General features: G+C 38.1%; 1 protein-coding gene across 6 annotated transcripts in view; it reads left to right on the top strand.

Annotated features, from left to right (window-relative positions):
- Positions 1-24,341, top strand: part of GCC2 (GRIP and coiled-coil domain containing 2) — a 64,012-nt gene that overhangs the window by 5,649 nt on the left and 34,022 nt on the right. For all 6 annotated transcript variants that reach the window (XR_004428269.1, XM_033175538.1, XM_033175537.1 and 3 more), the window contains 5 exons: positions 17,167-17,271; positions 17,825-20,293; positions 21,003-21,075; positions 23,669-23,769; positions 23,891-23,989. Coding sequence is in view for 5 of the 6 variants with exons in the window: in XM_033175538.1 (XP_033031429.1) it covers positions 17,167-17,271; positions 17,825-20,293; positions 21,003-21,075; positions 23,669-23,769; positions 23,891-23,989 (2,847 nt within the window). In the remaining variant the exon portion in view is untranslated. The remainder of the gene's footprint in view (positions 1-17,166; positions 17,272-17,824; positions 20,294-21,002; positions 21,076-23,668; positions 23,770-23,890; positions 23,990-24,341) is intronic.

The following is a 24,341-nucleotide window of genomic DNA, read 5'->3' as shown; positions in this document are numbered from 1 at the left end:
GGATTGATAAGGTAATACATCTGCTGCACATAGAACTGGGTTGGCCACATAAGTACCCAATAATTGTTAGTTATCATTGTTGTTACTACCATGTATTATTTCTGGGGGATTTTTTGTTGTTGTTGTTGAGATAGGGTTTCTCCCTATCGCCCAGGCTGGAGTGAAGTGGCATGATCTCCACCCACTGCAACCTCTAGAGTGTTTTCTAGTTTTTTATCCATTAACTCTTAAAATACTTGTTACAGAATTGCATTTCAGAATAAGAACATTTAAATACCTACCTGCTGTTTCCTCATCACTCATCAATGTATTCTCCCGCTGTCAAAACTGCTCCTAAAGACAAGATTAGAAAATTTCGGCTGAGCTCGGTGGCTCACACCTGTAATCCCAGCATTTTGGGAGGCTGAGGCAGACGGATCACCTGAGGTCAGGAGTTGGAGACCAGCCTGGCCAACTTGGTAAAACCCCGTCTCTACTCAAAATACAAAAATTAACTGGGCATGGTGGCCCGCGCCTGCAGCTCAAGCTACTCTGGAGGCTGAGGCAGAAGAATTGCTTGAACCCAGGAGGCAGAAGTTGAGTGAGCCGAGATAGTGCCACTGTACTACAGCCTGGGCAACAGAGTGAGATTCCGTCTCAAGAAAAAAAAAATTATCCAAGTTGACCAACTTTAAGGTTTTTTTTTCTTATCCTTCTTTTTTTTGTCTTAATCCATTATATTTATATGTATTCATGGGGTACATGTGAAATTTTGTTAAATGCATAGAATATATAATCATCAAATCAGAGTAGTATCCACACCCAGATACTTATCATATATATGTGTTGGGTACATTTCAGGTCTTCTGGCTATTTTGAAAAATACTTACCTTTCTCTGCCTGACTTAGATTTTACTTAACATAATGACCTCAGCTCCATCCATATTGCTGGAAATGATGTGATCTCATTCTTTTTTATGGCCATATAGTATTCCATTGTGTATATATAGCATTCATCCTTTGATGGGCACTTAGGTTGATTTCGTATGTTTGCTATTGTGAATAGTGCTGCAGTAAACACGGGAGTGCATGTATCCCTTTGTTATATTGATTTCTTTTCAATAACTACCAATAGTGGGGTTTTTGGATTGTATGGTAGCTCTAAATTCAGTTTTTTGAGAAATCCCCAACTGTTTCGTTTTTTTGAGATGGAGTCTTGCTCTGTCACCTGGGCTGTAGAACAGTGACGCAATCTCTAGAGCTCACTGCAAGCTCCGCCTCCCAGGTTCACACCATTCTCCTGCCTCAGCATCCCAAGTAGCTGCGACTACAGGCGCTGCCACGGTGCCGGGCTAATTTTTTGTATTTTTTAGTAGAGACAGGGTTTCACCGTATTAGCCAGGATGGTCTCGATCCCCTGACCTCGTGATCTGCCTGCCTCGGCCTCCCAAAGTGCTGGAATTACAAATCCCCAACTGTTTTCTGTAGTGGCTGTACTTACCTACACTTCCACCAACAATGTAGAAGAGTTCTCCTTTCTTCACATTGTCACCAATATCTGTTACATTTTTCTTCTTAATAGCCATTCCTCATTGTGGTTTTGATTTGCATATCCCTGATGATTAGTAATATTGAGTATCATATACTTGTTGGCCATTTCTTTGTCTTTTGAGAAATGTCTATTCATGTCCCTTGCCTATCTTTTAATGGGGTTTTTTTTTTGGTTTTTTTTTTTTTTTTTTTTTTGAGACAGAGTCTCGCTCTGTCCCCCAGGCTGGAGTGTGGTGGCTGGATCTCGGCTCACTGCAAGCTCCGCCTACTGGGTTCCCGCCATTCTCCTGCCTCAGCCTCCCGCTGGGACCACAGGCGCCCGCCACCTCGCCCGGCTAGTTTTTTGTATATTTTTTTTTTAGTAGGGACCGGGTTTCACTGGGTTAGCCAGGATGGTCTCGATCTCCTGACCTTGTGATCCGTCCGTCTCGGCCTCCCAAAGTGCTGCGATTACAGGCTTGAGCCACCGCGCCCAGCCTAATGGGGTTATTTTTTAATGTTGTGTTGTTTGAGTTCTTTGTATACTCTGGATATTAGTCCCATATTGGATGAGTAGATTGCAAGTATTTTGTCCCATTTAAGAGGTTGTCTTCTTCACGCTGTTGATTGTTTTGCTATGCAGAAGCTTTTTAGCCTATAATTTCAGCATTAAGGGAAGCCATGGCAGGAGGATCACTTGAGCCCAGCAGTTTCAGACCAGCGTGAGAAACATAGCAAGATCCATTTCCACAAAAAAATATAAAAATTAGCCAGACATGATGGAGAGTGCATGTAGTCCCACAGACACTAAGATAGGAAGATCACTTGATCCCAGGAGGTTGAGGCTGCTGTGAGCCATAATCACACTACTGCACTCCAGCTGGGTGACAGAGGGAGCCCTTATCTTAAAAAAAAAAAAAAAAAAAAAAATTTTTTTAAAGAAGCCTTCAGTTTAATGTCCTATTTGTCTGTTTTTGTTGCCTGGGCTTTTGAGATCTTAATAAAATCTTTCTAGGCCAATGTCTTGATGCGTTTGCCCTGTGTTTTCTTCTACTAGTTTTACACTTTTGGGTCTTATATTTAACTTTTTAATCTATTTTAGTTGATACTTACATCAACTAAATGATGAGAGATAGGGACTCACTTTCATTCTTCTGCATATAGTTACCTGGTTTTCCTAGCACCATTTGTTGAAGAGGGTGTCATTTGCCCAGTGTGTGTTCTTAGTGGCATTGTTGAAAATCAGTTGTCCATAAATATGAGGATTTATTTTTGGGTTCTCTATTTTGTTCTATTGGTCTGTATGCTTGTTTATATACCAATACTTTGTTTCTTTGGTTACTATAGCCTTGTAATATGTTTTGAAGTCAAGTAGTGTGATGCCTCCACTTTGTTTATTTTTTAACTCAGAATTTCTTTGGCTCTTCCGACTTTTTTTTTTTTTTGGTTTCATAAAAATATTAGGATTCTTTTTTCTGTTTCTGCGAAAAATGGTGTTGGTATTTTAATAGGGATTTCATTGAACTGTACATTAGTTTGGGTATTATGGTCATTTTAACAATATTCTGTGAGCATGAAATGTCTTCCCACGTATTTATGTCCTCTTCAGTTTCTTTCATCTGTGTTTTTGTAGTTTTCATTATAGAGATCTTTCACTTCTTTGGCTTTTGTTTTTTGCTTTTTGTGTTTTTTGGGGTTTTTTTTTTTTTTTTTTTTGAGCTGCTGTAAAAGGTGTTGCCTTCTTGGTTTCCTTTTTTAGCTATTTTATTGTTGGGATATAGAAATGTTACTGGTTTTTGTATATTGTTTGTATCCAGCAACTTTACTGAATTTATTTATCAGCTCTAAGTTTTTTGATAGTCTTTTGTCATCTGTAGAGAGGGACAATTTAACTTCCATGTTTCCAATTTGGATGCCTTTTGTTTCTTTCTCTTGCCTGATTGTTCTGGCTAGGACCGTAAGTCCCATGTTGAATAGTAGTGGTGAAAGTGGACATCTTTGTCTTGTTTCAGTTCTTAGAGGAAATATTTTCAACTTTTCCCATTTTTGTGTGTTGTTAATGTGAGTTTGTCATATGTGGCCTTTATTATTTCGAGGTTTAATCCTTCTGTGCCTAGTTTGCTAAGAGTTTTTATCCTGAAGGGATGTTGAAGTTTATGAATTCCTTTTTCTGCGTCTATTGGGATGACGTATGACTTTCGTCCTTTATTCTGTTGATGTGATATGTCACATTGATTTCCATGTATTGAACCCTTCTTGCTTCCCTGGAATAAATTCACTTGATCATGGTGTATTATCTTTTCAATGTGCTGTTAGATTTGGTTTGCTAGTATTTTATTGAGGATTTTTGCATTGGTGTTCATCAAGGATACTGGGTGTTGTTGGGTTGTTTTTGTTTGTTTGTTTTGTTTTTTTTTGCTTCTTGTTGTTAGCCTAACTAGTCGTTTATCAATTTTGTTTATCTTTCTGAAGAACCAGCTTTTCATTTTGTTAATCCTCTGCCTTTTTAAAAAGTCTGTATTTCATTTAGTTCTGCTTTGATCTGTATTAGTCCTTTCCTTCTGCTAACTTTGGGTTTGGCTTGTTCTTTCTGGTTCATTGAGGTACATCACTAGATTGTTTGAAATCTTTTTACTTTTTGGATGTAGGTGTTTATTGCCATGAACTTACCTCTTAGCACTGCTTCTGTTGTATCACATAGGTTTTGGTATGTTGTAGTTTCCATTTTCATTTGTTCCAAGAAATTTTTTGATTTTCGTTTTAATTTCCTTATTGACCCATGGTCATTTGGGACCATGTTATTTAATTTTCATGTAATTCTGTCACTTCCAAAGTTCCCCTTGGTACTGATTTCTAATATTTCATTGTGGTTTGAGAACATACTTGATAATGATTTTGATTTTTAAAAATTTGTTGAGAATGGTTTTGTGGCCTAACATATGGTCTTTTCTGGAGAATGAATGTGTCATGTGCTGTTGAGAAAAATATGTATTCTGCAGCTTTTACATAAAATGTTCTGTAAACTTCTGTTAGCTCCATTTGGTCTAAAGTCCAGTTTAAATGCAATATTTCTTTGTCAATTTTATGTCTAGATGATGTGTCTAATGCTGAGAGTGGGGTGAGGTTACCCAGTACTATTGTGTTGGAGTCTCTCTCTCTCTCTAGATCTAGTAATGCTTTAGGAATCTGGGTGCTCCAAAGTCGGGTTCATATATGTTTAGAATTGTTATATCTTTTTGCTGGTTTGATTCTTTTTTTTTTTAACTATTTTTGACTTAAAGTCTGTTTTAGCTAATGTAAGTATAGCTACACAGGAGCCTGAGGCAGGAGACTCGCTTGAACCCAGGATGCAGAGGTTGCAGTGAGCGGAGATCACGCCACTGCCAGGCTGGAGTGCAGTGGCGCGATCTCGGCTCACTGCAGTCTCCGCCTCCCGTGTTCAAGCAGTCCTGCCTCAGCCTCCCAAGTAGCTGGGATTCCAGCCGTCTACCACCATGCCCAGCTAATTTTTTGTATTTTTAGTAGAGACAGGGTTTCACCATGTTGGCCAGGCTGGTCTCGAGTTCCAGACCTCAGGTGATCCACCCACCTCAGCCTCCCAAAGTGCTGGGATTACAAGCATGAGCCACTGTGCCTAGCCACTAAATAGGTTTTTGAATCCTTTTGTTCTCTCTGCTCATTTGGTTTTTATTTCCATGGAATATCTTTTTCCATGCTTTTAACTTTCTTCTATATGTCTCTTTACAGAGAAAGTGCATTTTTTTGTGGGTAGCACATAGTTGGATTATGGCTTTTATCCTTTTAGTCAGCCTGTATCTTTTTTTTTTTTTTTTTTTTTTGAGACGGAGTCTCGCTCTGTCGCCCAGGCTGAAGTGCAGTGGCCAGATCTCTGCTCACTGCAAGCTCCACCTCCCGGGTTTACGCCATTCTCCTGCCTCGGCCTCCCAAGTAGCTGGGACCACAGTCGCCCGCCCCCTCGCCTGGCCAGTTTTTTGTATTTTTTAGTAGAGACGGGGTTTCACCATGTTAGCCAGGATGGTCTTGATCTCCTGACCTCATGATCCGCCCGTCTCGGCCTCCCAAAGTGCTGGGATTACAGGCTTGAGCCACCGCGCCTGGCCGCCTGTTATCTTTTAAGGAGAGAACTTAACTCCATTTACATGCAAAGTTATTAATAATGTGTGAGCCTTTTTTCTGTCATTAATGGTTTTCTCATTGCTTTATGTATTCTTCGTTCCTTTCTCTTTCTCTTTTACTGTTTGTTACAGTGGTTTGCTGGCTTTTTATAGTGGTACCATTTGAGTCCTTTCTCTTCCTTATTTGTGTGTTGCTTTACCAGTGAGTTTTCTGTTTGTGTGTGTTTTTATGATTGTAAATGTCATCCTTTCACTTTCAGGTTTAGGACTTCCTTGAACATTTCTTATAGGTCTGGTCAAAGTTGAATTCCCTCAACTTTTGCTTGTCTGCAGAAGACTTTATTTCTCCATTTATGAATGATAATTTTGCTGATTATAGTATCTTTGTGATATGGTTTGGATTTGTGTCCCTGCCCAAATTTCATGTCAAATTGTAATCTTCAGTGTTGGAGGCGAGGCCTAGTGGGAAATGACTGGATCATGGGGATGAACTTCCCCCTTGCTGTTCTCATGATAGTGAGGGACTTCTCACAAGATCTGGTTGCTTAAAAGTGTGCAGCATTTTCCCCTTTGCTCTCTTCCTCCTGCTCCAACCATGTAACACGTGCCTCCTTCTTCTTTGCCTTTTGCCATGATTATAAGTTTCCTGAGGCCTTCCCAGCCATGCTTCCTATACAGCTTGAAGAACCATAAACCAATTTAATCTCTTGTCTTTATAAATTACCCAATCTCAGTTCTTTATAGAAGTGCAAGATCAAACTAATATACTTTGGCTGAGAGTTTTTCCTTCAGCATTTTGAATATATCATTCTCTTATCTCCAATGAATATATTATTCTCTTTTCTCCGGGTCTGTAAGCTTCCCGGAGAAAAGAGGTTTCTGCTGAGAAACCTGCTATTAGTCTGGTGGAGGCTCCTTTATAGGTGACTAGATGCTTTTCTCTTTGCTAGATTTTTTTTTTTCTCTTTGCTGTTTTTAGAATTCTCTTTGTCTTTGACTTAATAGCAGTTGACTGTAAATATGCCATGGAGAATACCTTTTTGCATTGTATTTGTGGATACCTGGGCCTCCTGTATCTGGATGTCTACCTCTCTTGCTAGAGTTGGTGAGCTTTCATGTATTATTTCACTAAATAGGTTTTCTGGTATTTTTTGGTTTTGTTTTGTTTTGTTTTGTTTTGTTTTGTTTTGTTTTTGAGGCATAGTTTCACTCTTGCTGCCCAGGCTGGAGTGCAGTGGCACGATTTCGGTTCACTGCAACCTCTGCCTCCTGGGTTCAAGTGATCCTCTCTCAGGCTCCCAGGTAGCTGGGATTACAGCTGTCTGCCATCATGCCCAGCTAATTTTTTTGTATTTTTAGTAGAGACAGGATTTCACCATGTTGGCCAGGCTGGTATCAAACTCCTAACCTCAGGTGATCCACCCGCCTCAGCCTCCCAAAGTGCTGGGATTACAAGCATGAGCCACTATACCTGGCCACTAAATAGGTTTTCTAATCCTTTTGTTCCCTCTTTGCTTTCAGATACCCCAATAATTCAAATAAATATTTGGTCACTTTATGGAGTTGCATAGGTCACAAAGACTTTGCTGCCTTTTTTTTGTTGTTGTTGTTATTGAGACAAAATCTCACTCTGTCACCCAGGCTAGAGTGCAGTGATGTAATCTCTGCTCACTGCAACCTCTGCCTCCAGGGTTCAAGCAATTCTCCTGCCTTAGGCTGCCGAATAGCTGGGATTACAGATGCCTATCACCACGCGCAACTACTAAAATTTTTGTAATTTTAGTAGAGATGAGGTTTCACCATGTTGGCCAGGCTGGTCTTGAACTCCTGACCTCAGATGATCCACCTGCCTCAGCCTCCCAAAGTGCTGGGATTACAGGCGTGAGCCACCATGCCCGGCCGACTTTGCTCATTTTTAAAAATTCTTTTTCCGTTGTTTTTTTTGTGTGTGACTATATCAGAAAAAAAAGACTTGTCTTTAATTTCTGACATTCTTTTGCTTGATCTAGTCCATTGTTGAAGCTTTTGAATGTATTTTGTTTTTTATTCTATGAATTCTTCAGTTCTAGAATTTCTATGTGGTTCTTTTTTCTGATATCTATCTCTGGTAAATTTGTCATTCATATCCTGAATTTTTTTTCTGATCTCTTTGTATTGTTTTTTGGGAATTTTTGTATCTCACTGAGCTTCTTTAGTATCAAAATTTTGAATTCGTTTTCCAGGATTTTATGAAATTCTTTTTGATTGAGATCTGTTGCTAGAGAATTATTGTGTTTCTTTGGAGATGCTTATTTCCATGCTTTTTAATGTTTTCTGTGTCCTTTACCTTGATATCTGTGCATCTGGTGTAATAGTCACTTTTTCCAGTTTTTTTTTTTTTTTTAATTTACTTTTTTAGAGAATAACTTTTTCCTGAAGATGTATCTTTAGGATTGATTGGGTAGAGCATAGTGGCTTTGATTCTAGGTGGGTGCTGTAGCATAGGATCAGTATGACTGACTTGGCTGTAAACAGCATCAGTGGTGACTGTGATTTCGTCAGTGACTTAGGGTGCAGTTTTTATGGAGGCTGCAGTAAAGTTTTGCTGGGGCCTGGAATGCCAAGTAGGCCAGTCTTCAGGTCGCAGTGGTGGCAGTTGTGGATTGAGCATGCCTGTCCCTGGGCCTCAAGGTGTGTCTGCTGGCACCAGTGTTAGCAGGCCAATTCTTGAGCCTCCAGGTAGCTTGATCAGGTGCTGGGAATGGCAGCAGCGGGCCAGGCTGTTGGGTGGGTTCTTGAGCCCCTGGGCAATGGATATAGCATGGGAATTGGCAACAGCAGTGGTGGGACAACCCTCTGGGGCCTCACTGATCAGCATTGGTTTTGGCGGTGACTGATTTGTTGATTGGGCCAGTCTCCATATCCACAGGTGGTACATGGCAATGAGTGCCAGCCAGCTGTGGTGGTAGCAGCAGGTTAAGTGGGCCCTATCTCAGGCCCCAGGAGGAGTGCTCAGGTGCCACTGGTAATGGACTGGGCTGGACAATACCTAGTCCCCTGGACATTGCTCTGAGGTTCTGGTAGGGGCTGGAGCCAGGACAGGCTATGTGCCCTTAGGTTCCTCAGTGGTGCGTGAAGATTCCGACTGTGGTATATAAGGGTGGGGTGAGTGTCCCAGGCCACCAGCGGAATGTTCAGGTGGAGACAACAGCGTGTTGTGTCCCTGCTACTGAGGAGAGTGAAGTTGCTTCCCCTGGGAGCAGCCGTAGGTAGGCAGCATCACCTGTGCCTCGGCCCACAGCAGTCTTTAGCCACAGCAGCTGCAGGCAGTGGAATTTGTCCTCAGGGTTCATGACAATGCTCAGCCGCCCCCCTCTGCATGGTTAGAAGGGACAAGATTGCCACCCATGCTGACACCTCAGCCCAGGTTGCCGGGCAAGACATAATCCAATGGAGTGGAGGCCGTGGCACTGTGTTGCCACTGTTCAAAACTCAGGGGCTTGTGGGGGCAGCGTGAGCTCTCTGGAGCAGTGCCTTCATGCGGCTTCCAGGAAACTCCCTCTGTGAGTCTTGGGACCCACTAGGGTCAAGGGACCCTTCTGTGGCTAGGATTGTAGAAGTCTGCAACAGGAATGTGGACAGCTGAGAGTCTCTCACTTAGCCTTTCTGAGCATTGGGGAATTTCTCTCTTCTCCCAGCCAACTGTAGCTGAGCAGGCTGCCTTGCTTCCCTCTCTTTCCTTACGTTTTAGGCCATTTTTGCATTGCTATAAAGAAATACCAGAGGTCTATGGGAAAAATGGAAGGATGGAAGGAAAGAGGGAAAAAGGGAGGGAGGGAGACAGAGAGACGGGAGGGAGGGAGACCTGAGACTGGGTAATTAAAAAGAAAAGAGGTTTAATTGGCTCATCGTTCTGCAGCCTGTTCAGGAAGCATAGTTTTGGCATCTGCTTGGCTTCTAGGGAGGCCTCTGGGAGCTTTTATTTATGGCAGAAGGCAAAGGGGAAGCAAGGCACGTCACGTGGCGAAAGCAGGAGCATGTGAGAGCACTGTGGAAAGAAGTGCCACACAATTTTAAACACCCAAATCTTGTGAACGCAGAGTGAGAGCTCACTTTTCACCAAGGGGATGGCCCAAGCCATTCGTGAGGGATTCACCCACATGATCCAAACACCTCCCACCAGACCCCACCACCAACATTGGGGATTACATTTCAACATGAGATTTGGGTGGGGGCAAATTTCCAAACTGTCACCTTAAGGTGTTTTCTGTCACTTCTCTGTTGAATTTGTGTTCTCTCTTGGATGATCTATATGTATGTAATTATCTACTCACTATTTTGGTTCATAGTGGAGGAGGTAAGAGATGCCTCTAATCAGCCACCTTTGAAGCCCTCTCCTAACCTTCATCTCAGATTATTGATTTTTTAAAAAGTTTTTACTTCAATAGCTTTTGGGGTACAAGAGGTTTTTTGTTACATGGATGAATTATATAGTGGTGAAGTCTGAGATTTTAGTGTACCCATCACCGGAGTGGTGAACATTATACCTACTGTGTAGTTTTTTATCCCTAGCTCCCCTTCCACCCTCCCGCTTTTGTGTCTCTAACATCCATTATGTCACTCTGTATGGCTTTGCATACTCATAGCTTAGCTCCCACTTATAAGTGGGAATATATATGGTTTTTGGTTTTATTTCATTTGGAATAATGGCCTCTAGCTCCATCCAAGTTACCTAAAAAGACATTATTTCATTCCTTTTCATGACTGAGTAGTATTCCATGGTGTATATGTGCCACTTTTACTTTTATCTACTCATTAGTCAGTGGACACTTAGGTTGGTTCCACATCTTTGCAATGGTGAATTGTGCTGCCGTAAACATTTGTTTACAATTGTAGTCATCTTATGACTTACTTTCTTTTGGTATCTACCCAAAAGAAAATAAGTCATTTTGGATTGCTGAATCGATTGATGGATCTGTTTAGCTCTTTACGGTATCTCCATACTGTTTTCCATATTACGGTATCTCCATACTGTTTTCCATAGAAGTTGTACTAATTTGCATTCCCACCAGCAGTGTATAAGTGTCCCTTTTTCCCACATCCACGCAAACATCTGTTGTTTTTTGACTTTTTTTGAAATGTAGTCTTACTCTGTCACCCAGGCCAGAGTACAGTGGCGCAGTCTCAGGTCACTGCAACCTCTGCTTCCCAGGTTCAAGCAATTCTCCCTCAGTCTCCCGAGTAGCTGGGATTAAGGTGGTATCTCATTGTGGCTTTAAGTTGCATTTCCCTGATGATTATGATGTTGAGCATTTTTTAATATGTTTGTTAGCCATTTGTATATATCCTTTTAAGAAATGTCTATTCATATGTCTATTCATGTCCTTTGCCCACTTTTTAATGGGATTATTTGGGGTTTTGTTATTGCTGATTTGTTGAGTCCTTGTAGATTCTGGATACTAGTCCTTTTTCAGATGCGTACTTTGCAAATATTTTCTCCCGTTCTGTGAGTGGTCTGTACTCGGTTGATTATTTCTTTTGCTGTGCAGAAGCTAATTAAAAAGTTTAATTTTTATTTCAGTAGCTTTTGGGGTATAAGCAATTAAACTAAAAAGTTTAATTAGGTCCCATTTGTTTATTTTTGTTTATGTTACATTTGCTTTTGAGGTATTAGTCATGAATTCTTTGCATAGGCCAGGTTATTGATTTAATAGACCATTCAAGTGTCAGAAGGTAACAATTTAAGAAAATTATTTTGGGAGTGTTGTTAACAGGTGTTCATCACTTAACTGCTACAATTAAGTTCTCTATTTTAGAAAACTCATATAGCAATATAATATGTTCTCTACATTTCTAGAAAACTGAAAAGGCTTTCTTGCTAAGTTATATCACTTTTTTGGGAAAGTACACTGGAAAAACCTATAGATTTTAATAGAAACTTTTATGTTCTTTATATAACATGTCAAAATGTATGTCCTTACAAGTTTAAATTATGACTAAAACCTCTGGTAAACATCTAGTGCATTAGAATACAATCTTAGTTTCATTGCAAACCTCACAGGTTTGACTTTTAAAGAAGGACTAAGAAACCATATTTCTCATGTCAAAATTTGAGGTGCACAGCATTATGGTTAATATTTATGCTGCTTCTAAATGCAAGAAACATGAAAAAGTTGCATGTTAAGATACTTGAATTTCTAGTCCGTATCACTGTTAATAATTTTTCTTTTAAGTTGAAATCAAATTTGTATTTCCTAAGAAATACTGTCCATTCTGTGCTTCTGATCTTTAAGGTTTTTTTAAATAGTTGTTTGCATTTAGCCTGTATATATAGATCTCCTAAAATTAATTTGTTGAGTCTTTCGATTTTTACCAATCAGAAGTTTATATTGCAATACTTATATATAATGCGAAAAAACTAATTTTAAAATTCAGGTTGTTTTAACCAAAGTCATATCCACGTAATTTTTAATACTAAATTCTAAATAACTTATAATACCCAATAACTTCTGAAAATTATCTCTGTATTTCTAAATAATATGTTTATACTGCTATTACTTGATTTATCTGTTCTAAAACTTCCTGTTACAACAGATGAAAATCTAGCTGTCTTTCACTACCCCTTCTACTTTCCAAATAATCAAACAGATTAAATTATCGTTGTTTTATCTTTATTCCTGGTACCTGCCTTCTGTCTTCCTGTACTTTGGGGCAGGCCTTTTGTGATGATCCTGTGAACTTCTACACTGCTTACTTGTATTGGCCCCCTCTTCTTTGCTAAGTCACATGTCATTCACTCTCTGGGTTAACCGTCTCATTTTGGTAGAGCACATTCTTCTGTAGCTTCCTAAGAATGAATACATGTGGGTAAATTTTTGTATTGTCTTGTATTTAAATATTCCTTTATTCTACACTCATGTTTGAATGATAGCTGTAACTTGATGTAGAACTCTGAATTTTTCTACATCTTTTTTGTTTTCTTAAATAATAAAGTTTTTAAATTAGTATTATTTCATCTAAGAAGTTTAGACATAGCAGTTCTCAGGCTGGTGCAGTCTTCCAGTGATGTCATCAGGACCCAGACACTCTTCATCCCTGTGCTCCTGCATCCTCATCCTGTTGATCTGAGAAATCAGGGGTTTTAGGTTTTAGCTTTTAAAGCTGTCTTTAAAAGAGGCAGGCAAGAAAGAACTTGTTGATTATAGAAGTTGAAGGAGACAGTCTATAGAGTATGCCACAAAACTTTCTAGAATGCTCATCTAGATTTATATTTTCAATAGAGTTTTTCCTTTTTCTCAATAGTTTTCCCTTTTGTCTAAGAAGAAATGTCATCCACTTTTAATTTTTCCATCATTGTATTAAAATTTCTATTTGATGTTAAATATTTCATTTCAAAGAGCTCATTCTTGATATATGAATATTCTTTTTTCATCTTAAAGATTCAACAAGTTCTAAAATCTTTCTGAGCTAATAAATTTTTGCTGTCTTGGACTTGACTTCTGCTTCCTTTGCATTGTCTCCATTTCCTTCCAATTTAATTATTTGTGCTGTAATCACAAATGAACTCCCCCCAAAAGCTAGGATCTTTAAAATAATAGACATCTTGCAGTGTAATCCCCTCCCCCTTGCTACTCTACCCCCCCGCCCCAGTTTCCCACACCCCAGGAAACCATAATCCTAAGTCCCATGTTCATCATTCCTTTTCCTTTTATGAAGTTTTTATTGTATTTATAAGTATCACTGTATAATTTTTTTTCATTTTAGTTTTTAACTTCACTAAAAGGGTATCATGTTGTTTGTAATGTATTAGGACTTTTTGCACTTAATATTTTTCTAAAGTTTATCTGTCATTGCATGTCACCATGCTGCTATAGAGTATGACATTGTATTACAATAACGGTTCATTCATAAACTAGACTGTTAATGGATGTTGGGGTTATGCCAAGTTTTATGCGATGGAGTACAAGCAGAATGAACCTTCTTGTATACATCTCCTTTATAAATGTGCAAAGGATTCTTATAAGTAAATGGGTGAAATCTTTGCGTCAAAAGTTACATGAAGGTTCAACCTCAGGAGATAGTGCCAAACCACTATTAAGTATTTGAAATAACTTTTACCAGCAGTGTACAAGGGATACTGTGGATCCATATCCTCTCCAGCACTAGGTATTGGCATACATTTTTATTTTTGCCAAATAGGTGTAAAATGATAGATCATGTGATCTGGATTTAAAGTATTCTTTTTGTGTATAACATCCGTTTTCTTTTTTTCTTTTTTTCTTTTTTTTTTTTTTTAAGATGGAGTCTTGCTCTATTGCCAGGCTGGAGTGCAGTGGCACAATCTCAGCTCACTGCAACCTCCACCTCCCCGGTTCAAGTGATTCCTCTGCCTCAGCCTCCCAAGTAACTGGGATTACAGGCACATACCATCACGCCCAGCTAATTTTTTGTATTTTAGTAGAGACGGGGTTTTATCATGTTGTCCAAGACGGTCTTGATCTCCTGACTTTGTGATCCGCCCACCTCAGCCTCCCAAAGTGCTGGGATTACAGGTGTCAGCCCCCACACCTGACCAACATCCATTTTCTTAATGGGCCAGTGGGTTTCCTATGGGTTTGTAGAATTTTTTAAAATATTTTTTTTTGTTATTTTTGTTGTTTATGTGGTAAATACCTTCTCCCAGCTTATGTTTTTTTTTGTTTTTTTGTTTGTTTTGAGACAGTCTCACTCTGTCACCCAGGCTGGAGTGCAGTGGCCCAATCTTGGCTCACTGCAAGATCTGCCTCCTGGGTCCCCGCCGTTCTCCTGCCTGAGCCTCCTGAGTAGCTGGGACTACAGGTGCCTGCCACCACGCCTGGCTAATTTTTTGTATTTTTAGTAGAGACAGGGTTTCACTGTGTTAGCCAGGATGGTCTCGATCTCCTGAGCTTGTGATCCGCCCGCCTCCGCCTCCCAAAGTGCTGGGATTATAGGCATGAGCCACCCTGCCCAGCCATCTTAAGGTTTCTTCGAGTTTAAAACTGTGTTTTTGACATTCAAATCTTAATCTATCTGGAGTTTGTTTATGTAAGATGGTTTGAAGTATTTTTTAATATAAATAACTTTTTCTTTTTTTTTTTTTTTTTTTTTGAGGCGGAGTCTTGCTCTGTCGCCTGGGCTGGAGTGCAGTGGCCGGATCTCAGCTCACTGCAAGCTCCGCCTCCCGGGTTTACGCCATTCTCCTGCCTCAGCCTCCCGAGTAGCTGGGACTACAGGCACCCGCCACCTCGCCCGGCTAGTTTTTGTATTTTTAGTAGAGACGGGGTTTCACCGTGTTAGCCAGGATGGTCTCGATCTCCTGACCTCATGATCCGCCCGTCTCGGCCTCCCAAAGTGCTGGGATTACAGGCTTGAGCCACCGCGCCCGGCCATAAATAACTTTTTCAACCTTAATTACTGAATAGTCTTTCTCCATTAATCTAATATTATAGTTAAAAATGTTTGTGTTTATCTGAATTGTCTGAACTCTTTTTTTCTATTCCATTGGTTGTCTCTGCCTTTGCCGATACTGTATTGTCTTTATTATTTTTTATAGTCTTATAGTAATGGTATCTAGGAGAGTAAGTCCTCTCTTTGTTCTCTTCAAAAGTGTCCTGGCTATTCTTGGTTTTTTACTTTTCCATATACATTTAGAGTCTTGTCATATTCCATGAAAAACTTCATTGCAATTAATTGGAATTGCATGGAATCTGTAGTTTTATAGTTTCCCCTGTGGAATGCTTTCACACATCTTCTGGTAAAGTTTTTTCTAGACTGTTGATATTCTTTGATACCATTGTAAATGTGTCTTCTTTTTAACTATATTTTCTAATTCTTTAGTATCCAGAAATGGAACTGACTTTGTATATTAATCCTATATCTACTTTGTGAAACTCTTGTTTCTAATTACCTATAGATTCTTCTAGATTTGCTATATAAACAGTCATATCATCTGAAAAAAACTTTTTTTTGAGTCTTTATGCCTCACGTCTTATTTTTTTATTTATTTTTGAGACAGAGCCTCGCCTGTTGCTGAGGCTCAAACATTGATCCTCCCACCTCCGTCTCCCAAAGTGTTGAGATTACAGACATATGAGCCACCACTCCTAGCCACCTCCTATCCTTTTAAAGCTTTATTTACAGGCTGAGGTCTTTAATAACAATTGTTGATTAGCAATAGTGATAGTGTACTAATGTTTTATTTAGGATTTTTGCATCTAGATTTGTCATAAAATGGGTCTTTGATTTTTCCTTTGTGTAAGTTCTCGGATATTGGTTTCAAGTTATGCTGGGAATTATTCTTGGGAATTATTCTTGCTTCTTATTTTGTCTGAACAAGTTTGTATGAAATTGGGATGATCTGTCTGTTCCTTGAAAATTTGATAGAACTCACCTTCAAAACCATCTATTCCTCCTGTTTTCTTTGGTGGACAATTTTTAAGTGTTTATTTGATTTTTAAATATAGTATTATGCTTTTTAAATTTTTTGTGAGTCAGTAAAGGTTTATTTTTATAGGAATTGTTATCCATTTTCGTTGAGTTGTCATTATTATTGACAAGTAGTTACTCATAATAATTTTCTTTAACTTTCTTTTTTTTTTTTTTGAGACATAGTCTTGCTCTGTCACCCAGGCTGGACTAGGCTGGAGTACAGTGGAGCAATCTTGGCTCACTGCAACCCCCACCTCCTGGGTTCAAGGAATTCTCCTGCCTTAGCCTCCAGGGTAGCTGGGACTACAGGCACCCACCACCACACCCAGCTAATTTTCTTTGTATTTTTTAGTAGAGACAGGGTTTCACCATGTTGTCCAGGCTGGTCTCGAACTCCTGACCTCAAGTGATCTGCCCACCTCAGCCTCCCAAAGTGCTAGGATTACAGGCATGAGCTACCATGCCCGACTTACGTAGATGTGCTTTCTTTTACATTGTATTATTTTTTGGAAATTCTGTCTTTTGATCAGTTTTACTAAAAGGTGTCTATTTTGATAGCTATCTTAAAAGAGCTGACTCTTGGCTTATTGATTTTTTTTTTTTTTTCCATCTCATTAACTTCCCCTTTAATTTCTGCACAGAATAACCTGTCTCTGATAGGGGAAGGACATAGATTATTTCTTGCTTACTCTCTGACTGGTCCCTATTCAGATTGTTGACCAATCCCCAATTTTTGAGCCCCACACATTACACCTCCCTCAACAATATCTGTTGCCTCCAATTCTGAGCATTTCAGTTCTGCAAAATATTTGCCAGGTTCTCATATGTGTTTCCTTGTGCAGGTCCTTAGGTTATATAGCTTTCTTCCTGCTTCTAATTCAGTTCATCCTCCTCCACAATTCAGTTTTCCAAAAATGTGTTGAAATTTCTCTTATCCTTGTATCTTTTCTCCTTTTCTCTTTGCTTAATGTGTTCTACCTTTTAAAATCTTATTCTCACTTTAGTGTGTTTTGAAAAGGTCAGGAGAAAATTATGCATGTGGTCAATCCACCATTTTTTTAACCCCAGGCATATAAATCCTATTCTAAAATAGGCATTAACTGAACGTCTGGATGCTATTCTTCTGGAAAAAGCAGAGACTGAGCAACAGTGTCTTTCTCTGAAAAAGGAAAATATAAAAATGAAGCAAGAGGTTGAGGTAAGTCAATATTTTAGTGTTCTTTTTTATTAACTTATATAGTGTAGTCATTAATTTTAGAGGTAAGATTTTAAAAAGCATCTAATCTGATTAACATTTTATAATATAAACAAACAGATTGAGATTTTAAAAGAAAAATAACTGAATCACGTAGCTATACAGCAACAGAGGTGAATTTACTTGTTGCTTTATCTTTTTTACAGTTATAATGCTGTTCTTTAATAAAAACAAAAAAGAAGTAAGTTGGTTTTCACACATGACTAAATACCATTATCTCTTTAGCTCTAGGCTATTCAGAGACATGCTTCTGTTTCTTGCCTATTAGGTCTGAGCTAATTTGAGTTGTAGATCTAATATTGTAGATGTTTATTGTCATACTTTAGATAGGCAGCACCTAAGGAGAATTATTGGAATATCAGTATCATGTTTCTCGAAATACATTTATTCTCATTTACTTTTCTCTCTACTTAGTTTGTGGCTAATATTTTTCGTAAGGGCAGAGGCTTCTTTTGTCTTACTTAAATAATTTACGTGTGCTTATGTTTTGTAATAGGATTCTGTAACTAAGATGGAAGATGCACATAAGGAGTTGGAACAATCACATATAAACTATGTGAAAGAAATTGAAAATTTGAAAAATGAATTGATGGCAGTACGTGCCAAATACAGTGAAGACAAAGCTAACTTGCAAAAGGAACTGGAAGAAGCAATGAATAAGCAATTAGAGCTCTCAGAACAACTTAAGTTTCAGAACAACTCTGAAGATAATGTTAAAAAACTACAAGAAGAGATTGAGAAAATTAGGCCAGCCTTTGAGGAGCAAATTTTATATCTGCAAAAGCAATTAGACGCTACCACTGATGAAAAGAAGGAAACAATTACTCAACTCCAAAATATCATTGAGGCTAATTCTCAGCATTACCAAAAAAATATTAATAGTTTGCAGGAGGAACTTTTACAGATGAAAGCTATACACCAAGAAGAGGTGAAAGAATTAATGTGCCAGATTGAAGCATCAGCTAAGGAACATGAAACAGAGATAAATAAGTTGAATGAGCTAAAAGAGAACTTAGTAAAACAATGTGAGGCAAGTGAAAAGAACATCCAGGAGAAATATGAATGTGAGCTAGAAAATTTAAGGAAAGCCACATCAAATGCAAACCAAGACAATCAGATGTGTTCTCTTCTCTTCCAAGAAAATACATTTGTAGAACAAGTAGTAAATGAAAAAGTCAAACACTTAGAAGATACCTTAAAAGAACTTGAATCTCAACATAGTATCTTAAAAGATGAGGTAACTTATATGAATAATCTTAAGTTGAAACTTGAAATGGATGCTCAACATATAAAGGATGAATTTTTTCATGAACGGGAAGACTTAGAGTTTAAAATTAATGAATTATTACTAGCTAAAGAAGAACAGGGCTGTGTAATTGAAAAATTAAAATCTGAGCTAGCAGGTTTAAATAAACAGTTTTGCTGTACCGTAGAACAGCATAACAAAGAAGTACAGAGTCTTAAGGAACAACATCAAAAAGAAATATCAGAGCTAAATGAGACATCTTTGTCAGATTCAGAAAAAGAAAAATTAACATTAATGTTTGAAATACAGGGTCTTAAGGAACAGTGTGACAACCTACAGCAAGAAAAGCAAGAAGCAATTTTAAATTATGAGAGTTTACGAGAGATTATGGAAATTTTACAAACAGAATTGGGGGAATCTGCTGGAAAAATAAGTCAAGAGTTTGAATCAATGAAGCAACAGCAAGCATCTGATGTTCATGAACTGCAGCAGAAGCTCAGAACTGCCTTTACTGAAAAAGATGCTCTTCTCGAAACTGTGAATCACCTCCAGGGAGAAAATGAAAAGTTACTGTCTCAACAAGAATTGGTACCAGAACTTGAAAATACCATAAAGAACCTTGAAGAAAAGAATGGAGTATACTTACTTAGTCTCAGTCAAAGAGATACCATGTTAATAGAATTAGAAGCAAAGGTAAATTCTCTTACTGAGGAAAAAGATGATTTTGTAAATAAACTGAAAAATTCCTATGAAGAACTGGATAATTTCCATAAGAAATGTGAAAGGGAAGAAAGATTGATTCTTGAACTTGGGAAGAAAGTAGAGCAGATAACCCAGTACAACAGTGAACTAGAACAAAAGGTAAATGAATTAACAGGAGGACTAGAGGAGACTTTAAAGGAAAAGGATCAAAATGACCAAAAACTAGAAAAACTTACGGTTCAAATGAAAGTTCTCTCTGAAGACAAAGAAGTATTGTCAGCTGAAGTGAAGTCTCTTTATGAGGAAAACAATAAACTCAGTTCAGAAAAAAAACAGTTGAGTAGGGATTTGGAAGTTTTTTCGTCTCAAAAAGATGATGTTATCCTTAAAGAACATATTACTGAATTAGAAAAGAAACTTCAGTTAATGGTTGAAGAGCGAGATAATTTAAATAAACTGCTTGAAAATGAGCAAGTTCAGAAGTTATTTGTCAAAACTCAGTTGTGTGGTTTTCTTAAAGATATGGGGTCTGAAGTTTCAGAAGATAGTGAAGAGAAAGATGTTAATATCCTACAAGCAGTCGGTGAATCCTTGGCAAAAATAAATGAGGAAAAATGCAACCTGGTTTTTCAGTGTGATAAAAAGGTATTCGAGTTAGAAAAAGAGATTAAGTGCCTTCAAGAAGAGAGTGTAGTTCAGTGTGAAGAACTTAAGTCTTTATTGAGAGACTATGAGCAAGAGAAAGTTCTCTTAAGGAAAGAGTTAGAAGAAATCCAGTCAGAAAAAGAGGCCCTGCAATCTGATCTTCTAGAAATGAAGAATGCTAATGAAAAAACAAGGCTTGAAAATCAGAATCTTCTATTTCAAGTTGAGGAAGTATCTCAAACATGTAGCAAAAATGAAATCCATAATGAAAAAGAAAAATGTTTTATAAAGGAACATGAAAACCTAAAGCTGTTACTAGAACAAAAAGAATCAGAATTACGAGATGTGAGAGCAGAGTTGATACTATTAAAGGTACTGTTCATTTGAATTGTATTGTTTCAAATAAATTCTTAGTTCAACTCTAAAATATATACGTTAAACATTTTTACACCTTGACATCAAAAGTAAATTTTACCATTCAAGCTCAAGTGGCAACTTTCTGAAAAGTGCGTTAGACATTTCCATGTTGTATGTCCAGTTTATTACATTTATTTTTGGGGAGTTTTATATAATTTTAAAATCTTGAGTTTATAGAAGATTAAATGATTAGGGATTTAAATGTCTTGGTCAGAAGTTTATTAGTCACTAGCAAAACAACTAAACATGAAAAAACTTGAGTGTCATTCTTGTGTGAAATGCTTAGTTATCTTTTGTAAAGAGCACTTTTAAGCAAGACAGTGAGCTTTGGTGGTATTGCTAAAATTTTAGGGTTTTCTTTAAACATTAAAGATTAAAAGTCGTTTAATTGTTTCCTTATTACACGTGTATTTGATATATCAGGTTGTTTATCTTGGCCTTGGTTACTATTTTTTTAAATAGTAAATGCCATATGCATAGTAAGGTCAGTATTAATTTTCTGGTCTAACAAGGGAAAATCTGTTGACCAAATTGCTTTTTGTAGGAATTCTCTTTGATAATGATTTTCTTATGCTTAACATGATGGCCGGTTCATTATGGAAAATTAATTCTGATTCTGATTTTTATTTTGTTTTGTTTTGTTTTTTCCCCCTGTAAAATCTAGGATTCCTTAGCAAAATCACCTTCTGTACAAAATGATCCTCTGTCTTCAGTAAAAGAGTTGGAAGAAAAATTAGGTAACTATGGTTTTACAGATGTTGTCACAATTAGACAGATTCTTGTTAGTGTTAGAATAGATTGAGAAATACAGTAGCCAAATAATGAGTTGTTAAAAGCACAGTTCGTAGCTGTCTTTTCCTCGAGCTCACATTCTTGCCCCTCTGACACCTGTTCGCCTTCTCTTTCAAAAGTGTTACTTTCTATTGTTTAACCCAGGCAAGATTGGTGTGATTTATAAATGGTGTCCTGATTTATTTTGGACTTTTCAATCATTTAGCAAACTTTATTTAAATGTCCAGCTATTCTAGACACTGGTGATAGAAAAGTGGTTGAGGTACAGACCATGTGCACAAAGATCTCACTGTTAAATTGCAGTAGTTTGAGGTGTGGACAAGATACAGTACTGACAACATAGGAGCTTACACTATTTTGAGTTAAGAAAAGCAGCATAGAATAGTGTTTTGAGCCGAGTCTTGAAGAATGAGAAATTTTACACAGGAAGAAAGGTATTCTAGGAAGAAGGAAGAGCAGGTGCTTGTAGGTTGACATATAGCATACATCAAGGTGCATACTAGGAAGTTCCTGGAGAGGTAAGAGCCAGATCATAAACACAACAGTATGATTGATATGCAGAGGAGTTAGGGCTTTATCTTATCCATTTATTCCTCACAGTAACATTATAGGATAGCTCTTTTATTACCATATAAGGATCAGGAAACAAAGACTTAGAAGTATGTAATGTGCCAATGATCCCTGAATTTAGTGCCCTATTAGATTAGGGTAAGGGAAGTTGAAGAGTAGAATGACTCCCAGTTGTTTATAATAGGTTATTGGGGCAGATTGGGATGTTCAGTTTTAGAAGTAAGTTTAAATACCAGTCCAAGTAGAGATGTTAGAATGCTATGCAAATCTGGAGTTAAGGGGAGAGACCTAAGCTAGAGATAAATATTTGTAGTTAAAGAGTGGGCATAAAAGCCGGAGAGGGGGCGCAGTGGTTCACACCTGTAATCCCAGCACTTTGGGAGGCTGAGGTGGGCACATCACGAGGTCAGGAGATGGAGACCATCCTGGCTAACGCGGTGAAACCCCGTCTCTACTAAAAATCGAAAAAAAAAAAAAAAAGCCAGGCGAGGTGGCGGGCGCCTGTAGTCTCAGCTACTTGGGAGGCTGAGGCAGGAGAATGGCGGGAACCCAGGAGGCAGAGCTTACAGTGAGCCAAGATCACGCCACTGCACTCCAGCCTGGGTGACGGAGCAAGACTCTGTCTCAAAAAAAAAAAGGCCGAGAGATTGAAATTACCAAGGGAATATAGCCAAAAGATGGAGACCAGAGACAATTATCCATTCATGTAAAGATAGAGACAACACAGGAAATTGAAAAGGAGCAGCTAGTGAGGTAGGAAAACCTGGAACATAAAATGTCTTGAAAGCTACGGCAAGTGACAGGAAGTGAAGTGCTTCAAGAGGGAAAAAGTGGTTAGCCATTGCTAGTGCTGCTAATGTATCAAATAAGATGAGTACTGAGAACTGACCACTGCCTTAAGCAACATAGAGGTCAGTGTCCATGACATGCTGGAACCAGAGCTTGATTGCAGTTGATTCTAGAAAAAAATGGGGCAGGCAATGTTTGAGAGCATATATAGATGACTCTTTTCAAGGGATGTGCTGTAGGGGAAAGAAAAAGCCATGGGACAAAACTAGAGGGACCTTGTGGTTTAATTTTTTATTTTATGGGAAGAATAACAGCATGTTTGAGATATTTCACCTGTCCCCTACCCTCTTTAAATGCTTTCACTATTTATTCCTGGCCTTAATTTCTTGATGGTAATTTTTCTTGTTGCATGTTTATAAAATATTGGGAAAAAATCCACTAGAAAGGGGGAAATTGCTGCTGCAGAAGAAGGAGGGAGAATTGTTGCTCTGATGCTTGAGTAGGTAAGGAGACATAGGATGAAATGCAGATGTGGAACGATTGGCCTTTGCTCCACACACAGACACTTCACTATAGTAGCCAAAGGGAAGGCACTGGTGCAAGTAAATTAATAGGCCAGGACAGAAATTTGGATCATAACTGAATTTTTAGAAACAAATACCAAGAAGTCCTGAACTCTGGAGTTCAAATGGGGTAGGTAGCTAAATAAGTTAACAGAGAGATCCATATTGGATAGGTAAAACATATTACAGGTTTAGTTGTGAAAGTCAGACCTATCAGCCAAGAGGAAGAGTGCACCTGTGGAGCATAAATACTGATCTGCATCTGATATCTCCAGTACTTGATCCTAATTGGCACACTATCATCTAAAGTCCTGGCATATCTGCATTTCCAGGAAATCTAATGAGAAGTTTTGAAAGCCTGTAATTCCTAGAAACTTACGAAATGGCTAGAAAAAAGTAGACTATTTTGGAGGATTAAAAACAATGGAAGCTTTTTACATTGCCTCACATAACGAATAAGCTTCCACTTTAAAAAATGATATTACTGTTTTTACTGCTTATTTTAATATCAAATTACCAATTTTGTGCTCCCAAATAATCTAGGGCTAAAATAAGCAAGTAATATGAATTTTTTCCTTTTGAGTTCATATGTAATCCGTTTATTTTCTATTTTTAGAAAATCTGGAAAAAGAATGCAAAGAAAAGGAGGAGAAAATAAATAAGATAAAATTAGTTGCCATGAAGGCAAAGAAAGAATTAGATTCCAGCAGAAAAGAGGTGAGCTGACTTAAAAAATGTGAGATTCAGGAATCTTATATTTTAGAAAATCAAGAGTTTTTCTATCCATTAAAAAAAAAACAAACAAAAACCTCTTTCATTTTACTTGTCTTTAAAACAGACCCAGACTGTAAGGGAAGAACTTGAATCTCTTCGGTCAGAAAAGGACCAGTTATCTGCTTCCATGAGAGATCTCATTCAAGGAGCAGAAAGCTATAAGGTAAAAATAGTAATTTTAATAACAAGTTATAAAAGTTATAACTTCTAAGAAATGTAGTGGAAATGTAAAACTATTGTCCACAAAACAATCACCTTGTATTTTTCAGTAAATCTTTATTCTGTTTTGGGGTGCAATGTAATAGAATCCTAACATCAAGATTTTAAAGTAGTTAAGCTTTGCTGGGCGCGGTGGCTCAAGCCTGTAATCCCAGCACTTTGGGAGGCCGAGACGGGCAGATCATGAGGTCAGGAGATCGAGACCATCCTGGCTAACACAGTGAAACCCCGTCTCTACTAAAAAATACAAAAAACTAGCCAGGCAAGGTGGCGGGCGCCTGTAGTCCCAGCTACTC

This window comes from Trachypithecus francoisi, unplaced genomic scaffold (assembly GCF_009764315.1).
Source record: "Trachypithecus francoisi isolate TF-2019V2 unplaced genomic scaffold, Tfra_2.0 Lachesis_group17, whole genome shotgun sequence".
NCBI classification, from domain to species: Eukaryota; Metazoa; Chordata; class Mammalia; order Primates; family Cercopithecidae; genus Trachypithecus; species Trachypithecus francoisi.
This window is presented reverse-complemented; position numbering and strand designations above follow the sequence as displayed.